Source organism: Bactrocera dorsalis, chromosome 5, assembly GCF_023373825.1.
Source record: "Bactrocera dorsalis isolate Fly_Bdor chromosome 5, ASM2337382v1, whole genome shotgun sequence".
Lineage (NCBI taxonomy): Eukaryota > Metazoa > Arthropoda > Insecta > Diptera > Tephritidae > Bactrocera > Bactrocera dorsalis.
The window spans coordinates 63,538,455-63,562,101 of record NC_064307.1 but is presented as its reverse complement, the minus strand read 5'-3'; the positions used below and the strand labels follow the sequence as shown (position 1 = coordinate 63,562,101).

Sequence of the window (23,647 nt, the reverse complement as noted above, 5' to 3'; positions counted from 1 at the left end):
TGGCAGTAAAGAAGAAGATGTAATTTAGTATTTTATTTTTCAATTTAATCTTTTTTATATATTTTTTTTATTTTACATATATTTTTTTAAATATTTTTTTTTCGCGACGAAGATTAATTGTTATTCCAAAACCGTCAATCTTTGCAAAATTAATGATTTGCGTTTTATTTTGGTATTTCAAATATTAAACATACGTACATATCTACATACAGTCATATTTATGTATGAAATTATAGTATTTATAAATCCCCACTCTTATCTTTGCTTCGAACATCACAATTCACTTAAAGCTATTTAGAATATACATTAGGGTGGTTTAAAAAAAATAGTGTTTTTTCGCTTGGCACTTTGGAAAATTGGTTGACAGACATTTCTAAGTATGAGTTTTTCAAGTATGAGCTCTTAATTTTAATGTAAAGGTCCTCCGCCTACCAGTTTTCCATTCATTGCTTATTATCAGATAGAAAAATGTCGAAGATTTATAAGATATATTTATTAACAGATAAAAAACATAATATCTGCTTTCATTTCAACTACGTGGAAAAATAACTCGTTTCACAGATTTTATAGAAAATTTAACGCTCTAGACAAAGGTTTCTCAGGATTTATTTCATAAACCTAACCGTTATATAAACGGTTAAATTAACCATTAAAGTAACGGTTAAACTAACGGTTAAAATTATATTATTTTATGATTGATTTTCTAATGAATTTTTTAACTCAGTGAAAAAAAAATAATTACAAATCGGAAAACTTATACTTTTGTAAGAAGTTTACTGCTCTATAATATGGTTTCTTATTTTAATTTTTTTAATATATATTTTATTATTTCTTTTTGTTGACTCTTTACAATGAATAACTCATAAACGCTTAACTGAATAGAAAAATCATATAAGACCATTGAGTACTAAATTTCAGTACAAACTTTTCGCTTTACAAAAAAGTTTTTAGTAACTTTTCTGATTAAATTATACCTTTATACGCGGTCAAAATAATGGATCAAATATATCAAAAAATCCTATGGCCTTCAGAAAAACCAAACACCCTAATATTCATATATACATATATATATGACAATATTAACGTTTTTGTTCTCGTTTTTCAAAAAGGTTTTTCTAGCTTACTAAATAAGTACATACATACATACCTGTTTTACTTTTTAACAATTTTTGTTTTTAAATGATTCTTGAACTTTAACACTTTCTTGATTAATGAATGCTGTAAATGCACTTTAAGTTTTGCCTGTTCTTCTTATCTCTAACTACTTTGCAAATATTTATTATTTGCACTAAACTTTTTGATAGCAAATCATTAGTTTGTAAAACTTCCATAACATATTTTTTTCGAAATCTTGCACCACAGAAAGCTTTAGTATTAATTTTTAATATTGTTTTAATTACGTAGTTACTTTTTACATTTCTTTGAATTTTATAATTCATAACTAATTAAGCTTTCATAATAATCAGCAGAGCTTTCCCGTGCTTTAAGCTTTCAGAAATATTTAGCTTTCCTACAAAAACGTAACCTGAAATTATAATCGTCTCCTTTATATATATATCTGAGCAGAGCCTTCGTATGTTATAAGCTTTCATAATATTGAGTAGAGCTTTCACATATTTTAAACTTTAACAAATATTCAGCTTTCATAAAAAAACTTCGCCTAAAATTATAGTCATCTCTTTTATAAATATACCTGAGCAGAGCTTTCATATGCTTTAAGCTTTCATAATAATGAGTAGAGCTTTTATATGCTTTAAGCTTTCATAATTATTAAAATTTCATCTTATTAAAGCAAAGAATACTAATCTAAAAGCTCAATAGTTATGAAAGCTTCTGACATACTTGAAGATCGTGACCTATTAAATTGATAGTCTACAGCTCATTAGCAGCAAAATTTTGTCTTCCCATTTTCTAAGCGCTAATTCCTTTAATATGTACATTTGATTACCTTAGATTTGCTATCATTATTACGCGGTTGCAAATAGCTTTCGCAAACCGCAACCAACCAAAATTGCTGAAGCTTTCATTTTCATTATGTTTCCAGTGAATGAAATTGTAGCCACAATGACACCCCAACGCTATCAACCAAACGAAAATGAAATTTACAACTTTCGTTTTTCGGTTTTCGCAAACCCAAAAAAACATCACATGTGTGTAAAGAAGAGTCATATTTAATGTCACTGCTATTGTTTTCTAGCAAATGCGGTGACATAGTAGAAAAGTCATGAAAGAAAATTATAAATAATTTAGAAAACAAATAGCGACAACGCTGGCGCGGTGAAATTGTTTTAAGGTTAAAGTTGCCGACGCGCAGATGCTTCTATTTTGGTTATTTTGGTTGTGAGTTGTTTTCTTTTATGCTTTTTGCAAACTTTTTCAACTCTTTATAACGACTTTTTTTCTTATATTTTTTTTGGATTTTTTTTTTACTTATCATTTTTTTGGCGAAATATTTGTTGCGCTATTATTTTTGCTTGGCTGTTGGCTGCCTTGTAATTAAAGTAATTGCATGTGGTGCTTTTAAGCAGAAACAGCAACCACAATTGACCAGTTGGCCAAGCGAGCAATGGGCATGAATGATGTGTGGAATTTCGTAAGACCCAAAGTAGATTTCATTAATAAAGTGCGGTGCTGTTGGTGTATGTGTGTATTCATTCTTACATAAATATATACTCGCAAAAAGGGCCTTGTTCAATAAAAAAAGCAATAAAAAAATATCAAAAATTAGCAAAGGTACTCGTATTAGTCTGAAAATTCCTAGCGGCGCTAAGCGTTGTAAAAAGTTAATTACCATTTTGGAGTAGCTTTAAGTTTAGACTAAAAAGTTTACGAAAAAATTTGCTTTTTTAATGATTTATTTATTTCAATAACTTATTGCTTTTGTTTTTACAACTAATACTTTGATATATGTCAATTTTTTTGTAGTATTCGTCTTGTTCAATGAATATTGTTGCGTCTGCTGAAATATTTTGCTTGCACTTGACCTCAAATGTGGAAAATAAAGGGTGCCACCCAATACTTACTTATATCTATGTTTGAAAGAATTGTTGAGATACTTTAATTATTACTTTTTGTTACAGAAAAAGTTTTTGTAATACTGAAATTATTACTTTTTTTTATAGAAAATATTAAAGTTAAATAATCTGAAAGAAGTGGGTTATTTTGAGAAATATTGACGTGAAGTTTGTATGGGCAGTATTACCAGTGTCTTTTTTTATGATACAAATGTGACAAAAAGACAGAGAATAAAGACAAGATAGAATAAAATAAAGATGAATGTAAGACTACTATGGGCAAAAAGTAGTAAACGTTGTTTATAATTCTAAAGTTCTTAATTTATTCCTCAAAATCTATGTCCTCCCTCAAAGTAATCTCCCTTGATCACAATACACTTAATCTAACATTTTTTACAATGATCAGCATGGGGTAACTAATTGGGCAACTCATGAGGTAATTCATGTATTTGATATAGAGAGCTTTTGTTATATTAAACACAATTTTTTCTGTTACAAAGTGTGCTTTATAAGGGAGTAAGCTCTTGATGAGTAACATACTCTAACAAAGACTTTCAATGATTAGTTTAGCTTTTTTAATATGACTACAGGTCGATCCCCGTAAATATGAAGAAGTGTATGTAAAATATTACTCCCTAGAGATTAGGCTGCCGATTACCTTGGAAAGCTTTGAATTACTGGCCCTCACACTGGCACTTGAGGAGTGCTGCTTTACATTTTTAATACTTTTTTCCTCACCTACCAATTGTGAAAAAAATTTACAATGTAGAAACTTGAAGTTTTCAGCTTTAAAGATGTGGTTCGAGTATAAAAGCGACATTTTTAAGCATACTAAACCAAGAAACAAATTATTCTTTTTAAAAAAATGAAATAAGTAGCAATAAAATACTTATTTATTAATAAATTAAAACTCAATCAGGCAGTAAGTAGGTGAAGTTATAACAACAACAAACAATATGTTCAACCAAGTAAGGCCAGTTCTTTGAATACTTTTCTTGCGGGTGCCACCCACAGCCCATGTAGCCGATTTGTCTGCCTATGCGCGTGAGCGCTAGCACAATAACAACAAAACTAGCGCGCAATTAGCAGCTGTGCATATAACAGCTTTATCAGTTGTTATTTTTAAATAATTTTTTTTTTTTTATAAAAATATATATCAATAGCGTAAATATTTGTATAAACAGAGATACTTATGTATGAATATGTTTAATAATTCTTAAAAAATACTTATAACTTTCAGCGGGAAAATTTTAACGAATATTTCGAAACGACATTTAAAATGCAAAAGAGCTTATCATCAAAAAATTCGAAATTGAGTTCTCTATTGCGTACGAATCACTACATGTTACACTATATGTGTATCATAAAATTCTAAACTTCCGCTGTCAGTTATAATCAATGTATAATCATTTTATAACCAATATATAACCTATACATAACCAATATATTACCAATATTTAACCTATATATAACCCATATATAACCTATACATAACCAATATATAACCATTTTATAACCAATATATAACCACTTTATAACCAAAACTCAATTTTAGTTTCAATATGAGTGGTTTCTATTATAAAGTTTTTCATTCGCCTGTAAACTTATAAAAAGAGATGTTACGTTATTTTGAATTTTAGGTGATGAAAAATGTGTATATACGAGTATTTATGTATACTTGATATGCTCTTATACGTTAGCAAGCCCGTACTTATCTACATTAATCACGCAATCATTTTAGATATAATAATTCATAAACAAAATCTTAATCATGATTTCGAAATCATAATAAGTTATCAAAAACTAAAAATATATTATTTATATACAAGTACCCATACACAAATACATACCTACATATGTATGTATAAACCTCCCTCTCTAAATAAGAATTTTGCGCAAAAAACACCGTTGAACAACCAAAGAAGGAAACTAGTTTCAAAAGACAAATTATGCATTTTGCCCGTTATTAAGCCATACCGCATGCGATTATTGTGATTTTGACTTTATTCGCTGCAAAATTCACTGACATTTGAGAAATTAATGCCGCCACTCCAATTTTTGGGGATTTGTAGGTATGTTTGTAGTTTGGCTGGTCAGTGCAAAGCTAGGGTAACAGTGGGGCGGCTTATGCAAAATGGCACATAAAAAGTAACTTATATTGCATCACCTGACACAGTTCGGTAGGCTGATGTAACTCTTATGGCTATGGTGCGGTGCACTCTGGTTACTACCTTACGCCGGTTTTCCTTTATAAACACGTCTGCCCAGTTCTAAACTCCGCATACCAAGACGCTGATTGTCGTCGACTCCTAATCGTTTTTCTTGCCGGGGGGCAATAATAAAAAAAAAATGTTAAATGATTTTTAATTTTAAGTTTTCAGAAATATATGTATCTTAAAAAATTGGGAAATTTAAAAATAAAAATATAGGGAAATTTCTTTTGAGGGAAATTTTCTAAAAATTTAGTTAATAATATTAATTTAATAAAAAAAATTTAAATTAATAAAAAAATAGAAAATTTTTTAAAGCGATTTTTATAGGGAAATTTCTTTTGAGGGAAATTTGCTAAAAATTTAGTTAATTAAATTAATTTTGAAAAATTTTAAATTAAAAAAAAATAGGGAATTTTTTAAGGGGATTTTATAGGGAAATTTCTTTTAAGGGAAATTCGCTAAAAATTTAGTTAATAAAATTAATTTAATAAAAAATTTCAAATTATTAAAAAATAGGGAAATTTTATTAAAGAGAAGTTTTCTAAAAATTTAATTAATTTTTAAACTTTAAATTTTTAAAAATACATATATGACGACTAAAAAAATAGATTTTTAAAAGAAAATTTGTTTTCTTTTTTTTGTTTGAACAAGGACATTTTTTAATCCAACTTCTTTAATACTATTTTACTCATACACTATTTTTCAAAATAAAATTTAACAAAATTTATTTTCTTCATTAAATAATAGGGAAATTTAAAAATAATAAAGTAGGGAAACTTTTTTTAAAAGAATATTTTCTGAAAATTTAATTAATAAAATTAATTTAATAAAAAAATTTAAATTAATAAAAAAATAGGGAAATTTTTTTAAAGGGAATTTTTCTAATAATTTTATTAATTTAAATTAAGTTTTCAAAAATATCAATAAAAGTAAAATCGGCAGTTTTTTGTTAAAGGGAAATTTTTTTTTATTTCAAAAGGGAAATTATTTTTTTTTTAATCCAACTCTTTCATAACATTTTTTCTAATAATGCTACTAATTTTTTTAAATAAAATTTAACAATTTTTATTGCTGCCAAAAATTACCTTTAAAGTGAACTTGCAAAACTTCCACTTCTTCATACGCCACCACTGTTATCTAAAATTTGCAAAATCTGATTTTTGCCATGCATTTCGCCATTTATTATCTGCTTAGCAAACTTTAATAAATAATACTTTATTTTCGTTGATTTATGCACTTTGATTTGTTTATGAGTGACAGTTTTGTTGTGAATTGCGTTCGATTGCGCGACAATGTTGTTGTACACCGATTTATATAGCACACACAAATGTTGTTTGTTGTTGCTGCAGCGGCGATTTGCGTACGTTTTTTGTCATATGCTGTGCTGCGCATAAATAATAATTATTAATGTGCCAGCCAAAGGAGCAAAAATGATGGCGTTTAGTATTATTTGCATTGCGCATAAGCTTTCATTAGAATTAAGCTTTTTTCCAAAACCGAAAGCGCATTAATAATAATTTATATTGTTATTGTTATTTTATTTTTACACAAACACACACATATATGCGTGCAATTGGCTGCATTTACTGCCATTATATGTGACACAGATTACTTTTGTCGTTCGTATTATTTGTGATTGCGAATTATGGAAACGAGTTGTCTATGTATGCGTATGTGTAGCCAAAAATTATCCGCTTAGCTTGTTTTAATACCACAATTTTAGTGTTACTTTTATTTTTACGCTTTTTATTCAAAAAAATTCTAGTCGCATGCAGTTTTATATAATAATAAAATTTTGAAAATAAAAAAAATAATTTTTTGAAAATAAAAATCAAAGAAAAATATCAAAATAATTAAAAGTAAAAAAAAAAAAATAAATTCAGAAATTATCAATTAAATTTTTTGTTTATAAAAATAATTACAAATTCAAAAACTTCCTCAAAGGAATGCTTTTCAAAAATAATAGATGAAATACATATCAAAAACTAAAAATCGATTTTTTTAATAAAAATAATTAAAATTATAAAATTCGATAACCAAATATTCCAAATTTTCCTTTAAAAAAATCTCTTTTTTTCAAAAATTATAGATGGAATTTATATCCAAAACAAAAAATAAAAATTTTTTATTTTTATAAAAAGTTTAAAAAATATGTAATTGTTATATCAAAAAAGTTACTGTTCTACCTTTTACTTTTAATATTTTTATACTTTTGTTTTTGAAGTAGGAATACTGACTATATCTAAAACTTGTTATGAGTACGTGTTCAATATTTTTTTAAAACCCTTATATTAAATTTTTCATTTTAAGAAGCATTTTTGACATTAAACTTTTTTCCAACAAATTTATTTTAATTTTATTTTATTTTTTGAAACCGCATGTCATGAAAGCCGTTACCAAAGGCTACGTAACTCAAAGTTAATATTTTGAAAAAAAATATAGAAAAACTAGGAATTCTGAGAATAATTAATATGGCCGGATTTTTATTCTTTTTTTTTAATATTCCAAAAAATTTTTTATTTTAATTTTTTTTAATATTCATAAATAATTTTTTTTAATATTCAAAAGTATTTATTTTTTTAATATACAAAAATTTTTTCTCAAATTTTTTTTTAAATTATTTTTCTCAAAATATGTATGTATATTTTCAAAATTTTTTTTTTATTCAAAACAATTTTTGTTAAATTTTTTTAAACATTCAAAACTACTTTTTATGACGTTCTCATTTTATTTAACATAAATAAATAATTTTTTTGTCATTTAATTTTTTTTTTTAATTTTTTTTCAAAAAATTTTTTTTTAATTTTTTTTTTAAATTTATTTTTCAAAATTTTTTTTCAAAACTTTTTTTTATTAAAAAAAATTTTTTGTTACATTTTTTAACATTCAAATCCATTTTTTGTGACATTCTCATTTCATTTAACATAAATAATTTGTCATTTAGGTTTCATTTTCTAAAAAAACAATTAAATATGTGTTTTATTTAAAGTAAATTAATTATTTAATATTAATTAACTTAAAACCATTTTCAAAACTGCTTGTCAAGTCAACTCAATAATAAAAAGTATTTTTCAAACATAAAGTTTAGAAAATTTTAAACAAATTTTTTTAGGCAAAATTAAATTTTTTTGGCTTAATTATACGATAAAATTTTATGTCAATAAAAATATGTATATCAATTTTTTAATTTTAATTTATATTTTTTATATAAATAATAATAATAAAAATCTTTGTTTTTTTTAATTTTATTTGATAATATATTAAAATATTTTAGATAATTCAAAAATTCATCACATCGTTTAAACGATTTTTTGTAAAATTATTTAGGCATAATTAAGACTGAAAGACTATCAAAGCTTAATAAATATAAATTTATTTTTACAGGAAAAAAATTCGAAAATTTTAATTTAATTTTAGACATTTTATTTTGAAATTTCAGCAGAAAATCGTTTTTAGTTTGGAAAAAAATAGTTTAAAAATATATAAAACTTACAAAAAAAAACAAAATAGGAAAACGAAAAATATGAAGAAAATTGCATAACTTTTTAATAATAATTTTTTTTTAATTCAATTTTTTAATCTTTTTTTTTTTGTTAAAATTTAAATAATATTTTTTTATACATTTTTATTACAATTAAAAATAATATATTGATTTTTAAATAATACAGGATTATATTATTTTTTCTTTTGTAATTCAAAACAGCATATTAATTATTTTTATTTTATTAATCTTATTACATGTTTTTTATATAAACTTCTGTTTCCAAGCATTCCCTAAAAGCAATCTAAAAATTCAACTTTTATCCCAAATTTCACCACTACCGTAAGCCTTAAGCATTATTTGTTTCTCTTTCCCTGTTTGTTCGTGACTAATCGTGTGTTTTTGTTTTTCTGTTTCTGTTTCTCCCACCCATCCGCGCACACAGATCTTGACCAAACTCACTTGAGTATCAAAAACAAAATGGAGAACGGCATACAGGTGGTGCCGCAAACACCGTTACTCGTCAGCGATTACCTAACACTCAGCGCACCACCCACATATTCCCGCCTGCCACCCGACGGCCATGAGTTTCCGCCCAATTTCAGCGAACCGCTCATAATGCCCCCGCCAAGCACAAACCTGTTGAAGGCCGCCAGCCTAATGCAGTCCACCACCACCACAATGACAATGTCCAGCACAAAGGGCAGTGCCAACAATAACAACAACACAAACACAATTTACACAGAGAAGCTGTACACAGCAGCCAGCGCTAACGGTGGACAAACAATGGTCGCCAGCACACGCACAACACACACACACATCAGCAACAACGTAGCGAATGCTGCCACAGCCGCTAGTGCAACGGTGGCGGCAGCGACGGCCACATTGACAACACAATCGGCGTCACCGAATGGCACATTGAAGATAAATAGCACAAAAGTGGAAATGCCCACGTTGGAGTTCACCGTCAGCAGCAGCGGCAGTAAAGTGGCCGCCAGCACAGACACAGTCAGCGCACCGCCACCGCTACCGAAATCGGGACCGCCACCGACGGTGCCGCGCAAGGTGTACCGGCAGGATTTGGTGGTGAATGTGGAGGACAGCCGTCAGCCGACAGATAAGCGCAGCGATGTGCTCGCCGAAGCCACCACGCCGTCGGGCGCCGGTAACGCTAAATTAGTATTCGAGTCAAGACACAGCCGTTCCACGCAGAATCTTTCGTCGAGCGGCGGCAGCACGCCAACAGCCAATAAATTGGAACCGCCCACATTTGAGTTGGGTGGCAGTGGCAACGACTACAAGCGTTCGTTGAGCGCGCCACGTCGACACGGCGATTGGCGTAAAGATGAGAAGTCAGAGAAGAGCGTACGCGACAAGATCGCTATGTTCTCTAATGATGCGGAGGGTAGTGGCGCTGACACGCCCGTAAAACCCTTGAGCTTTTCGCGCACACAAAGCGCTACGAAGCCGCTCAACTTAAGCACGGAGAATTTGCTCGATACAGCGACTAGCGCGCGCTATGCGAACACAGCCTCTAATCTGACGAAAACGCGTGCGATGAGCGTAGAGAATCTGAATGATGTAGCGCGTCAGGTACAGTTAGCCAAACAATTGCCAACACAAACCTTTTCGGACTCAATGTATGCGCTAAATACATTGGCCACCGACTATACACAGAGTTATGCGTCATTGCCACGTCGCCATATGCAACATTTGGAGCGACGCATCAGCTTTTCGGGTCAGCCAACCTACATGCCGGACGAGGCATCACGTAAGGCGGCCATAACAAATATATTGGAACAACGGCGCCGCAGCATGTCCAAACTGCGTGGTCTGGTTATACCAGAGCGCCCACATGTGCCTTTGGAACCCATACTAGATCTGCCCGAGATCAAAAGTCGTGATAGTGAGAAGTTGAAATCCGGCAACACGTCGTCCACAGATTCCACGGATAGCGGTGTTGGTTCGAGCAGCGGTTACTTCTCGACAGTGCCACGTCCCGCCAAACGCACAGAGCTAATACAAAACTCACCGCTTCGTCCACTCACGGTGGCCACCACAAGCAATACCGCCAACATTGCCGCAAATAACGGTTATCGTAGCATTTTCGGCACACAAACCGCTTCGCCACGTCACGCCACAACAGTGCAATCGCCCTTAGCTATGCCACATCAGCCACGGCGCTTTGAGCCAGCGTTACAGGGCACACCGCCAGCCAAGCCACCGCGCACCTCGCTCAGCGTGCCACCACGTCAGCATGCCATGCATGAAGAAAGCGACTCCGATTCGGTTTTCTCTTCGAAGGTTTCCTCACCACCCATGTCGCCGTGTGTACCACAGGTGCCAGAGAAGTTTGCGCTGACACGCACACTCTCCTCGGAGACTAACACTTCCATAGCCAGCTCAACTACTTCTACGCTCACATCCGGCTCGGGTTCGCAGGCGAGCTGTTCCTCAGTGGGTAGCACACCGACAGTTGATCTGTCGCGTCGTGTACTGAAGTCTGGCTCAAGTGATTCGGCAACGAATCGTAAGAATATACTTGCTTCGGCGAAGTGTCGCAATGGACGCGGTGACGCCTCAGCGCTACTACGTAATCGTCCCTATGATGATGAGGACAGCACCGATGGTTATGATGAGGACGAGGTCCGACGTGTGCACAAATCGAAACCGCGTTCCACATCGGGTGCTTCACTGGTGATAATGCCCAATAAGTTGGTGTCAGCGTCGGCACCCATCAACTATAAATTGGTTTCGAAAAATGACCAAAGTCTCGTCGATAAGGTCATCAACGTAGCCGCCTATGTTGAGGTCACTTCAGATACAGATGACAGTAGCCGTAAATCGGATAGTACCTCGCCATTGAAACTCAGTGCCATGTTAATCGATGAAGAACGCAAAGCCAGCTTCAAGGCCGATCCCAGTCAAAAGGCCAGCACACCACCGAAAGTGACAACCAAACCCAAACCGACCGCTATACTGCCAGCAGTGACCGCGGTACCCGTACAACCTGTCACACCACGCAAAGCAACTGAAGTTGTGACGCCACCGAAAAAGTCACAGCCCGAAGCTAGCAATGAGCTAACACAATGGATGCAAGTTGAGGTTGCTAAAAAGGCTACGCAACAGTTCACCAGTAGAAATTTAACCGAACGTATGCCACTCAAGCCAGTGCTTGAGAAATATGAATCCTCGGTAACAAGCACTAAAACTTACAGCAGCAAAACAGCCACAACGGCAAAGGTGACCACGGCCGAGATACGTGAAAAGTTCGAACGTACAGCTGCCGCAGAGCGTGCAGCCGCCGCTGCTGCAAATGCCACATCGAACGTCTCGCCAGCTGTCTCGACAAATAGTCTGCTTGCTACTAAAGTCTTGAGCGGCAAAGCTGGTGCTAACTACCACGAACGTTTCCCCTCACTTGATTCCATAGCCTCATCATCGTCTGGCGTGAGCTCGAGCACACAGAATGTGTCCACACAAGAGAATACCAACGAATTCGGCAGCTTTTCGTCGCTTGGCAGCAATCAGAGCTTGATTACTGCACAAGATATACAACAGATCATTGAAGAGGCGGAACCGCCACTCAAAACACCGGAAGCCTTCATAGTGGTGCTACAACGTGATACGCCCGAGAGTAGTATTGGCATCACGTTAGCCGGTGGCTCCGACTACGAAGCCAAGGAGATTACGGTAAGTACTTCAAACGCTTAATTTAAAATTGAATGAAAGAACTAAGACGAATCATTACTTTACAGATACATAAAATTTTAAACAACACACCAGCCGCCAAGGATGGACGTCTGAAGAAGGGCGATCGCATATTGGCTGTCAATGGCATGAGCATGCGTGGCCTAACGCATCGCGAGTCCATCACTGTGCTGAAGGTAAGTGCCTATCATTTCCTTACCATCATACATATAATATTTTAATAACTAACTTAACAGACTCCACGTCCCGAAGTGGTGCTCGTCGTCACACGTTCCGAGTCGGTCATTGTCAAACCGCTCACCAAGAAACGCTCCTCACTCGGCTCACTCACTTCGCTGAATGAGAAACCCACCGAAGTGGATTACGAGAAAAAGCGCAACTATCATAAGGCATCGCGTTCGCTCGACTTGGATTTAGATATTGTCTCGGCAAGCGAAGATGCTGGCGCATCGAAGACACCCAGCACAGTATCGAGCGCAAGTCCGACGCCCACCACGACTGACACCACTGCCGCCACGTTGGCTAGCATACGTACGCGTCGCCAGCAATCGCGTGCCGATGCGAGTAAATTGAGCACCAGTGAGCTGCTGGAGCGTGCCGCCGAGACGCGTAACGCCATTGCTGCGGAAATTCGTGCGCAAGGTAAGTAGAAGCCTAGAAACTGACAACTGACTTGATTGGATGAAGCTTATACAATTATTATATTAATAATTATTTTATACATTTTTTCGTTCACAGAAGATGCCGCCACCGGCTCACGCTCCGTCGAAATCGTTAAGGACAGCTGCGGTCTGGGTTTCTCCATAGAGGGTGGCTTCGATTCACCGTTGGGCAATAAACCATTGATTGTAAAGAAAGTCTTTATGGGTAAGTGAGAAAGTATTAAAAATATATGTATGAACTTAGGCATATATAAGAAGCCAAGTTGGCACAGGTTATCTTCTAGGGTAACAATGTAATCTCCGAAGCATATAGCTGCCATACAAACTGAACGATCGGAAAAAAGTTCTTGTATGGAAAACTTTTGCATTTGACGTAGTATCTTCACGAAATTTGATATAAATTATTTTCTAAGGCAACAATATAATATCCGAAGAAATTGTTCAGATCGGCTTACTATAGCATATAGCTACCATACAAACCGAACGATCGGAAAAAAGTTCTTGTATGAAAAACTTTTGCATTTGACGAGCCATCTTTTTTCTTGTTTATTTTTTAATATTTGCTTTTTGTATACAATTTGCTTTTTTGGAGTAACATATTTTTTTTTACTTTTTTTTTAAATATTTAATTTTTTTTTAACATTTCTAATTTTAAATATTTGCTTAAAATATTTTTTTTTTAATATTTCAATGTAATACTTAATTTTAAAAATGTTATAAATATTATTTTACATTTATTTTTATATTTTTTTACCAGGCGGTGCTGCCCACAAAACCGGCCAAGTACGCAATGGCGATGAGATCTTGAGCATTAACGGTGCGTCCACAGCGAAAATGACGCGTGTCGACGCCTGGAACTACATGAAGCAGCTACCCATGGGACCAGTTAAGATTGTGTTCGCTTGAGCGAATCAAAAGTGTGTGCAGAACTATAGTTTAAAATTTGTTAAAAAATATTGTTGTGAAAGCTGCAACGACTTGTAATTAGTATATATGTATGTATGCACGTTTGAAAAGCGTTAAACTTATTTTAACTTGTGTTGAAACAAAAACAAACACATTATTTAATACATTAGTTTTAAGTTTTGCTTTATTGGACTTGATTTGTGTCTGAAATTTGTGCGACTTATTGAATTTTGATGATTTATTTTAATTCCTATAATATACATATATATTTTACTTGGATGGTTTCGTATGTCTAAGCAATGATAATGCAGCATTGTTGTTAATTATTCTATAACAGTACTTGCAATACATATATATGTATGTACTACATATATGTATGTATCTACCAAACATATGTATGTGAGTATTCTTTGATAAATGGCTTATAGAAGTTTTGTGGAAAATTGTTGTTATTCTAGTTGTATTTTCGAGGACAGTAGAGTTGAGCTGCAAAAATAAAAGCAAATGCATGAAAGTTTGATCACTGGCAAAAATATAAATATCATTTTGATATTTATGCATAAAGACGCGCAGAAGATTTGATTTTAGGTACTATGCACTTGCCATTTGCAGCGCCGAGCAAGGTACGTATATATAGTATATGCCTGCACAATCGGTGTAAAGTTGAAAATAGAAAATTAATGATTTTTAAAAGTGCATTTAGAAATGTAATATTTTTATAAATTATTAAAAGTTTTTAGTTTTAATTTTTAAGCAAAAAAAAAAATTTTAACAGATAAAAAATTTATATTTTATTTTTCGTGAAATTAAATTTATTTTTTTTATTAAAAAATTAACTATTTTTTTTTTTTAAATTAACTTCAAAAATTTAATTTTCGGTTAAATTAAATTTTTTTATAATTAAAAAAAAAAAAAATTTTATTAACTTAAAAAAAAATTTATTTTCGGTTAAATTACATTTTCCTTTTATTTATTTTGTTACTTAAACAATTTTTCCCTTAATAGAAAAAAATAGATTAAAAAGTTAACTGTAAAAAATTATAAATTATTAAATTTATTAATTACAATTTTTAAGCAAAAAAAATTATAAACAGATAAAAAAATTTAAATTTTATTTTCCGTTAAATTATTTTTTTTTATTATTTATTTTTTTTAATTAAAAAATTACCAAATTTTTTGTTTAATTAACTTTAAATATATAATTTTCGGTTAAATTAAAATTTTTTATTATTTTTTTATAATAAAAAAATTACCTAAATTTTTTTTTTTTAATTAACTTAAAAAACTTTATTTTTGGTTAAATTAAATTTTTTTTTTATTTATTTTTTTTATTAAAAAATTACCTTAAAAATTTTTTTAAACATTAAATTTAAAAATTTAATTTTCAGTTAAATTAAAGTTTTTTATTATTGTTTTATAATAAAAAAAATTACCTTAAAAAATTTTTTAAAAGATAACTTAAAAACTTTTATTTTCGGTTGAATTAAATGTTTATTCTATTTATTTTTTTACTTAAAAAAATTTCCCTTTAACAGAAAAAAATAGATTAAAAAGTTAACTGGAAAAATTTTAATTTCAGTTAAATTAAATTTTTTTTTTAATTTTTTTTTTTTTTGCTTTAAAAAATAGAAAAAAAAAAATTTTGTTTAAAAAAATTACCTTTATAAAAAAATTTTAATGAAATTAACTGTGACATTTTTTTTAGATATTTTTTTAATTTTTTAATTAGATATCTTAAATTTTTGTAAATTTTTTTTTAATTTGTTTTTTAAAAAAAATTTAAATACAGATTAAAAAAAAAACAAAAATAAATTTTTTATAAAAAAAAGTAATTAAATTTTAAGCTCATTTGCATTTATTTCGTTCACTCTCGAACATTTTTATGCGCCAACATTTAAACATAAATATTATATATGAATATTAAACAACTAAAATCACTTGGCTCACTTGCATATGCCTACGCCACCACTGTCCTCGTAAAATACTTAAAAACAAACTGTAAATTATAGCTCACAATAAAAAAATATTTGTATAACTTTGCTTAATACATACAAACTATGATTTATGTAATGCAACAATTGCGTGTTTGTCTCAAAATATCAATAATTTTAGTTAACTAATTTTATTTTTAAATGCTAAAACATATATGCTATATACAAATAAAAAATTAACATATATATATAAATGTTATATATATATAATATACATATGCTAAATATACATATACTATATTTATAAAAAAATACATATATAAACTACACAAACAACAAACCCGTCAACGAAACGAATCGCGCAAACTGTTGCGTATTGCGGTGCGCCAGCGCGTATACGTAACCTAAAGGCATGCTAACTTTCCATGGCAGCATACAAGCGGCGTTAAATGTGCTTATTAAAAGAAACACTTATTAAAAGTAAAACCAACGTAAAAAATTAATAAAAATATGCCAATATATAAAGATAATTTTAATTAAATGAAAATCTACGCGCAAGTTGAAAACTTTGCCTGCGTGAAATTTGAAATATTTAAATATTTTGTGAAAAGTTTATACGATTATATTGAATATACATAAATTTATACATAACAAATATATATTTAATTACATATATACATTATATAATACTATATATATACATATAAATATATTTTACTAAACTAAATTATATTATACATATACATACGTTAATACTTATTTACCCATTTATGATATAATACTATGGTACATTTGCATTTGCTTGCGTTTGTTTATATTTAACAACCATATATGTAATCAATCAAAGGTTTAATAAATAAATTAACTAAATATATACCAATTGAAAATTAAAAAAAAAATCGTTTTATTGATATTACTGGCTGGTAAGTCGGAAGGCATTTGCGGCTAATAGGAACTCTGAACTCTGTACTTATTGCTTTTTATCTTTGGCATTCCGTCAGTCAAGTCAAGTTGCGGGGAAATAGAAATTTATCTGAAGATAACTCACACATTAGACAAAGGTAGATAATTTTTGAAAGTAAAAGAAATCATAGTAGGAAGCAAGCCATTGAAAACGAAAGATAAAATAAATGGAAAAATGATGATGAAATGGAAATGGACTTATAATTTAAAACAACGCATTTTGCAATAAAATTTTTTACGTCAAAATTTCAGTTTTTTTAAAACATCCCAAGGCTTAATGTGTTAATTGAAATCTCTATCTTTTTATAAATTTAACAAGAATTATGAAAATTTTATACTTCAACCGTTTTTGGTCTCAAAATATACTCTCACGTCTAATTTACGATCATCGTAATCGTCCTGCCAGATCAACAATTGAGTCTTTAGTGAAAAATTTTTAATCCACAGGTTCCCCTGCCAGTGAGGCAAGGAAGTGCCCGTAATGTCGAGAATATTGCAGCCACTCGCGCATCAATTTAGGCAGACCCAAATCAGTCTCTCAAACGTCGTTCTCAAGCGTTGGGTATCTCTGTGACGTCGTTGTGGCGAACTTTGCGAAACGATATTGGCCTTCATCTTTACAAGCTTGTTTAAGAGATCACGTGGAGAAAGGTCTGGTTGTACTTGGTATCTCGAATTGGCGCCAAACAGCGAAAAGAAGAAACGACGCGCTGTTATCAGATCTGCTATAACTGCATAACCGGAGTCTACATCAGTACAGAAGAAGAATATGAGCAGTTGTGTTTGGGTCCAAGCACTAAAAATGAGAAGACATTTGCTCGCTTAGCAGCTTACTCAATTCGTAGCACCCTAAAAGTATACTATATGCTTTCTGAAATTGTTCAAGCAATACTCGTAAATACACTGGCGGTCAAAACAAAAACTACTAATATTACATAGTAAAAATATTTAAGGCTAACATCCATTCAGAGATTTTAAAAAAGAGAATTAAACTACAGTTTAAGGTCCGAAAAATATTATTTAATTGTTGGAATAGATTTCTCTTGCATTAGATTTAGACAGGTGATGAAAACGGGATATATTAGGGCAACTCTAAGCCGAAAAAATCATATGTGAAACCTGTTCAAAATAACGGAAAACCCGAATATCCTTGACCTCAAGGATATGCTCTATTTTTGGTGGTATCAGAGGGTCATAATGTATCATGGTCTTCTAAAAGTGGCTGAAGCCATTGAAAGGGTATGCTACCGACAAAAATTTATCTAATTGAAGTGAGAGATTGTCTAAAAAATTACCAAAATTTGCAAATAGTAATGAGGTAATATTTTTTCCAACATATCAACGCGCGACCTGATGTAGAAAGAAGTTTAAAAACTATTTGGAAAAACAGCGGTTTGGAATTTTGGCCTCACCTGCCTTATTAAACAAACCTTTGCGCTTTCTGATTTTCATTGGTTGCGGTCGATGCAGAACGTTCCCACTGTAACACGATTAACATGAAAACATGATATAAAAATTAGTCTGATTCACGCGGTCATAAATTCGGCCGGGGCAGTTCTGGAATGTAATACACACGCTGTCAGAAATGTGAAAGAATACTACGTGCCTTCTTTAAAATTTTCAAATAATTCAAATTTACTTATAAGAAAATTGTGAGCTGGCAAATACAATATAAGCTGTTAAGCCTCCAGTGACCGCTTAGCTGACAAATAAATTTCGCATTCATTCCGTTTGATTCAGTTGAAATATTAATTCTGAAATTGCTCTACATATCTGCACTCAAAACGCTATAATAAGGTGCTATATCACGTATGTACGATGATAAGCTGCATTCTGTTATATGATTATATATATATCTATATATATATATATATATATAGTACATATGTACATATGTACTTCTATGAGCAAAAAGTAGTAAGACTTGCTTCCACGTGGTTTATTCGGCTTCGGCTCATTTTTGCCGCCATATCCGACTGATTGATCGTCTGTTTCCAGGTCTCAAGCATAGATCCAAGACACATCGTTAATAATAATAATTTTTTTTCGTTAAAAAGTAGTACTAAATTTTGTATGGATGATATATATATTATGAATCTCTTAATTAAAACTCTAAATTTAGTACTATTTTAGAACAGTTTTTATTGCAATGATTTGTTCTAAATTTCATTTTTAGTACTAAAATATTTTTGTTGGAAGCTAATGGTGCAATTTGATTATAAACTATTTAAAGCAGTTAGAAAACGATACTACTTTAATATTGTAGGTATTAAGATGGTACTAAATTCCGAATTTCGATTTATATTAATATTTTTATTCTGGATATATGATTTTATATTGTGTATAAATTTAGAACTAGTTTAGTACTAGTTTAAAACAAATTTAGTACCAATTTATAACTAATTTAGAACAAATTTAGTATTAATTTAGTACTCATTTATTACCAATTTAGAACTCATTTAGTACTAATTTAGAACTCATTTAGTACTAACTTATATCTGCAAATCTTAATTTCAATTTTAGTACAGCTCTTCAAGCAAGATGAATATTCTTGCAAAAGTATGAATAATTTGACTTCGACAACAACATTAAGTGTACTGTTCAAAATTAATAATATTATGAATGTATATAATATTAAAAAATGTTATATCTTGAATGCATAATTACACCTGTGCACTTGCAACCAGTTGCTACAGAGTATTATAGCTTCGTTCACCTAAGCGTTGTACGTATCATTTAAAACTAATCGAGATAGATATAGGGTTATAAATATACAAATGATCCGGGTAACAAGAAAAGTTGGAATATTGTATCCTTGTGCCTAAAATAGGACAAAAACTTGATCTAATTTCGTCAAACGTGAAAATGACAATTACTTCCAAAAATAGATAATCACCCAAAATCCAAAACACACAAATAATTAATGCAAAAAGTAGTATCGAGTCAGTGAAAGATGGTTATCCCATCCCTCAATCTCAAGTCCATAGAATATCAGAGTTTCGAAACCAAACATCATATTTTGCCTTTAGGGATTTGAGATCGTGGCTCTTATTTCATTTTTTGGTTGTTTTTTGTTTTTTTTTTATTTTATTTTATTTTTTTGTTTTTTATGGAACGCAACTGTATAAAAAACATTACCTGCTGGTGAAATAGGAGTGGTTTGCCTTAACAGCTATTGATGACTATTATTATATATGTCTGAAGTATAATAATTCATTGTTCATAGAATTCAAACAAAAAGTCACGTAAAATATGAATTCATATTTATTATTCATATACAGTTTAATATCAAATAACAACATATGTACATATATATGTATATAGTTGTTTCCAACTGATCCGAAGCATGAATAATTCTTCATTTTCGGAATTAAAGAATATAGAATTAGAATATACGTTAGAACTTAAAATTAAATCCATATTATATATATGTATAGCGACCACTATAAATTACACTGTGGACTAGACATTGCTATTCAGTCGAACGCGCATAGCGAAGCAAGGCTGAACTAAAGAAATAAATAACTAGAATATATAGACTATAGAAAATTTGAAACTTTTACATTAGGAGCAACAATTGTGCAAAAAGTATTTAACAACTTGTCAAAAACTACAATTCGAAAATTTAAAGAAAACTGTAAGGTTGAAAGACCCAAAGCATGGAGTTAAACGCTTATGGCATGAACAAGCAAACTTTTGAAGAAGATAAAGAATTATGTTATTTGGTGAAGCAGCACCCGCAGCTATACGACAAGGGACACAAGTATTATGGTCAGAAAAATGCAATAGATAAGGCATGGCGCACAATTGCCGACTCGTTAGGGAAGTCAGGTGAGTTTGACAAAAATGGAAAGACAAATAGCGTACGGTAAGTACTACTGAGAGCTGGTCTTATTGAGTTCGAACCTTTGGTCAGTTTGTGTGGCAGCTATACACAAACTGACCAATCAAAATCAAGTGCTTGTAAGGAAACTTTTTTATTTGTGAGGGAAAATTATAGCTTCGGTGCAATGGCAGTTAAAAAATTTTGTGATTTGCAATAATTTTACTCTTTTTGATTTGCTAACGTATTTCAGTGCCTGCATGCAAGGCTCGTTGGGAAATACTGTGTGACTATATCGCCTATATACGTGCCATTAACCCCGATGAAGAACAGCATGAGGACGATGAGGATGATGAGGACGATGAAGATTACATTGATAATCTACTGTGCCACATTGAAGATATGACTCAACAAGAACCGTCAAATCACATTAGCATTTTTCAAGTTATACATAAAATCACCGAGATGAAAATTTGTGCTAACGAGGATTGCATCCAAAATGGAATAGAGTATCTAGCTGACAAAATAGACGAACAAGAATTCCATGCTTTACAGCAAATCATGCAGAAAAAACAATAAAAATGATTACTGAGCATGACCACAACCCAATTGAAGCTGGTAAACGACGAAGTTAGAATTAAGTAGATATATTTCAATAAAGCTAAACAATATAAGCTAACAATGGCGAGTTTGTTTGAATGATTATGGTGTTTAACTTCAAATTTCCGTCTACCGTCTCCTCCTGCATTTTTAGTATAGGAATGTCAAAAACTTCTTGCGAGGAGAGATAAAGACGATACTTCTCAAATTTTAGAATTTTTTTAGGTTTATCGATGCAGCACCTATAGTTTTTGGAAAGACATTTGCGTATTTCGGTGCGTCAGCGCGTATACGTAACCTAATGGCATGCTAACTGGATTTTCTAATAAAAGTGATATGATTTTAAACACAAAAAAAAAAATTAATGAATAAGGAAATTCAAATGTTTTTTTGTTGCATATCAAGTACAATCGATATACTTAAGCCCTTAGCCTCCATTACTTCTTTTGCAGTAACGAATTCGGTGAACGCGATTTTTGAGTTCTTCCTCCAATAAATCAAGTCTTATGTCATGAATAGTCATTCAATATTGACTTCCAAACTTTGAAGAGAATCTGGTTAATTGCTCAAGACCAAAAACTTCACAAGAAGTGGTCTAATGGTGTTAAATCACAAGTGCTTGCAGGCCATTCAATGTCACAATTTCTTGAAATGTTGGAATCACCAAACCTTTCTCGCCAAAATTCGGTTGTTGCAGTCGCTGTGTGGCACGTATCTCCGACTTGTTGGAATTCCATGTTGTCAAGATCAACTTCTTCCATATACGGTTATAAAAAGTTGGTTATCATCTATCTATACCGCTTTCCATTACGCACCGATGACTCCACCAGACCAAAAACGAAAACAAATTGTCAATTTCTATGAATGTAATGGTTGCTCATGAATAATTTGTGAATTTTCTTTGCAACAGAATCATCAGTTTTTATTTATTTACCACACAACTCGTATGAAAGCGAGTCTCATCGTAGAAGATGATGATGCTGATGAAAAAAAAATCGTTATGAACTATGTGTTATTGGTACATACATATATTAACCTAGTAAATAATTAAACAATTCTGTGTTGCTCCAAACAAGTGAGCTTATACGTTCTGTATGAAGTTAAAATTTCCTGCTGGGTAGTTCTTTTCGATCGTGTAATCGTTTATAGATAACAAAAGTTATGTGCACCTCATTGGTGGACTGCGTGGCAGAAGCAAGTTGCTTTTCTCTTCGCCATTTTGTCCATTCTGATAGATGGAGCGATAAGGAAAGACATTTGATCTCGCACTATCGCTTTCTCACTTTCTCTATAACATGTTTTCCCACACATGTGTGAGTTGTCTTGCAGAACCCAAAGAGTTGGTCTAATGAGAGATGTTCAGAGCCTACTGAATTATGGAGGCCTGCTGAATGGCAGTGAAAGTGTAGAACCTGGAGATGGTGGACTCGATTCCCCATTTGAAGACGATGGAATAGAGGCTCTATTGCCTAGGTATGATTAGGTTCGAATAAGAATTAATTGAAGAACAACAAAGCAGCAAGTGCCGATGGAATGAATATTTACCTGCTGAGCAGGCAATTGCTCGTTTAACAGCTTATTCAATTCGTAGCACCCTAAAAGTATACTATATGCGTTCTGAAATTGTTCAAGCTGGTTAGACTTTATTTATAAATACACGTAAATACACTGGCGGACAAAACTAAAACTACTAATATTACATAACAAAAATATTTAATTAAATATTTAAGGCTTAGAGCCATTAAACGATTTTTAAAAATCGAACTAAACCACAGATTATTGTCCTAAAATTATTATTCAATTGTTGAAATAGTCGCTTTTGCATCGGATTTGAAAACTGGATACATTAGGACAACTCTAAACGCAAAAAATCGTATGTGAAACCTTACCAAATTAATGAAAATCCCGAATATCTCTGACGTCAAGGTAATGCTCGTAATTTGATGAGATCAAAGGGTCGTACTGTATCATGGTCTTCTAAAAGTGGCTGAAGCCATTACAAGGGAACGCTACCGACAATAATTAAACAATTTGAAGTGAGAGATTATCCAAGAAATTACCAAAATTTGCAAATAGAAATCAGATTATATTTTTTCCATCGTATCAACGCGCGACCTGGTGTAGAAAGAAGGTTTTAAAACTATTTGGAAATACAGCGGTTTGGAATTTTTGCCTCGTCTGCCTTATAACACAAACTTTTGCGCTTTCTGATTTTCATTGATTGCGGTCGATGCAGAAAGTTCTCACTGATATAAAAAATTGGTCTGATTCACGCGGTCTTAAATTCTTCCGGCGCAGTTTTTCAGGTGTGTCGCTACGCTACGTGCTTTCCTTAAAAATTTC

At 31.7% G+C, this 23,647-nt stretch overlaps 2 protein-coding genes across 3 annotated transcripts in view; both read left to right on the top strand.

Annotated features, from left to right (window-relative positions):
• LOC105227929 (serine-rich adhesin for platelets) overlaps positions 1-14,780 on the top strand; it is a 307,208-nt gene extending 292,428 nt beyond the window's left edge. Inside the window, exons 3-7 of one of the 2 annotated variants that reach the window (XM_049458619.1) lie at positions 9,154-12,401; positions 12,467-12,595; positions 12,656-13,061; positions 13,161-13,286; positions 13,839-14,780. In XM_049458619.1, the coding sequence (XP_049314576.1) occupies positions 9,154-12,401; positions 12,467-12,595; positions 12,656-13,061; positions 13,161-13,286; positions 13,839-13,987 (4,058 nt within the window). In that variant the 3' untranslated portion in view covers positions 13,988-14,780. Of the gene's footprint in view, positions 1-9,153; positions 12,402-12,466; positions 12,596-12,655; positions 13,062-13,157; positions 13,287-13,838 lie in introns of both variants that reach the window. The other variant, XM_049458618.1, reaches the window with a different exon arrangement.
• A 5,590-nt stretch (positions 14,781-20,370) lies between these two features.
• LOC105227930 (uncharacterized) lies at positions 20,371-21,381 on the top strand. Its single transcript, XM_011207499.3, has 2 exons — positions 20,371-20,712; positions 20,958-21,381. Exons 1-2 carry the CDS (start codon positions 20,541-20,543, stop codon positions 21,281-21,283), a joined length of 498 nt encoding a protein of 165 aa, XP_011205801.2. The 5' UTR covers positions 20,371-20,540; the 3' UTR covers positions 21,284-21,381.
• Positions 21,382-23,647: the final 2,266 nt, after the last annotated feature.